This window comes from Perissodus microlepis, chromosome 11 (genome assembly GCF_051167445.1).
Source record: "Perissodus microlepis isolate ML-2025 ecotype Zambia chromosome 11, ASM5116744v1, whole genome shotgun sequence".
Taxonomy (NCBI): Eukaryota; Metazoa; Chordata; class Actinopteri; order Cichliformes; family Cichlidae; genus Perissodus; species Perissodus microlepis.
Window position 1 is genome coordinate 4,733,214 of NC_140471.1, and position 1,179 is coordinate 4,734,392.

The window sequence follows — 1,179 nt, forward strand, 5'->3', positions numbered from 1 at the left end:
TGCTATAGTACAATTAATGTTGTTATGCATTTAATTTTCAATATATTATCTTACAGAACTAGAACTAGAAATAAATGGTGAAGCAAATTATTATTAAGATGCCAAGTTACAATTATTTATTTTAATTTCTGAAGAGAATGTTATGCTTTATTAATTTTACTCCTGAGAGAATTCCAGTTTAAATTTGATTATAAAAATGTGAATAATTCATTTTGAAATTCTTCATCCCTGTTCAACATGGTAAAATGTTGAACTCACTGAAAAGGAAAGAGTCCAAATTACAGGAATTAACTCATTTTTATGACAGGCAGTCTAATAAATCTAAAATGTATTGAAAATTAATGTGGCATTATTTTATTTACATCAGTTTTAATGGACATAGCCTGCCACACCTTTATTGAATTGCTTTGTTGAAATCAGATTTACCCTTGTTGAAATGGTTAACGTTGTCTTAATTTCCTCTTTTAGGCTGTTGTGAAATGGCTGCAATGGTGAAACTCAGAATCATTTTCTCTGAAAATGATTCCCGGAGATTGATCCTTCCAAATGGGATGCCAGAGTCTGTCAGTGAGCTAGTTCAGCAGATAAAGGGACAGTGTGGAGTTAATGGGGACTTCAGGCTTCAGTTCATGGATGCAGAATTTGGGAATGAATTCACCAACTTGGAGTCAATGTCGGACATCCAGGACAAAAGTACCATCAAGATCATCTTTAGCTCAGTTGCACCTGTCGAGCCTGGTGAGCCACTGCTCCCTCTTTACTCATCTGCTGCCACTTCCCGCACTCTAGATGACTCCTCATCCCTTTCATCTCCTGGGAACTCATTTGATACAGACATATTGTCTTCTCCTGAATCTACGTCCTCAAGAGCCACTGCATGGCCCGATGTCGTCCCCATTCCCCGGTTCTCTTATGATACTCAACTACAGCTGGACAGGGCCAATGCTACTTTCAAAGAAACTGGAGCTTTGTTGAATCCTGATCATAAAATTAAGTCTGCCATTCTTGATGGTTTAGCTGAAACAATTGTTCAGTACAAGGTCTACCTATCTGACAGGGAGTTTGATAAGGTCGCAGAAGCTCTTGTAACAACCCATCCATGTTTGAAAGAGCCTGGTTCAGTCACTGGATATGGCGGATGGAAAACAAGCTTGAAGTATAAACTTGCTAACTACCGAA

The 1,179-nt window shown here is 38.0% G+C and overlaps 1 protein-coding gene across 1 annotated transcript in view; it reads left to right on the top strand.

Annotated features, from left to right (window-relative positions):
* The first annotated feature begins 235 nt into the window (after nt 1-235).
* LOC146377095 (uncharacterized) overlaps nt 236-1,179 on the top strand; it is a 5,363-nt gene continuing 4,419 nt past the window's right edge. Inside the window, exon 1 of the mRNA XM_084944119.1 lies at nt 236-1,179. This exon is cut by the window's right edge and continues 329 nt beyond it. Within this exon, the coding sequence (XP_084800245.1) occupies nt 480-1,179 (700 nt within the window). The 5' untranslated portion in view covers nt 236-479.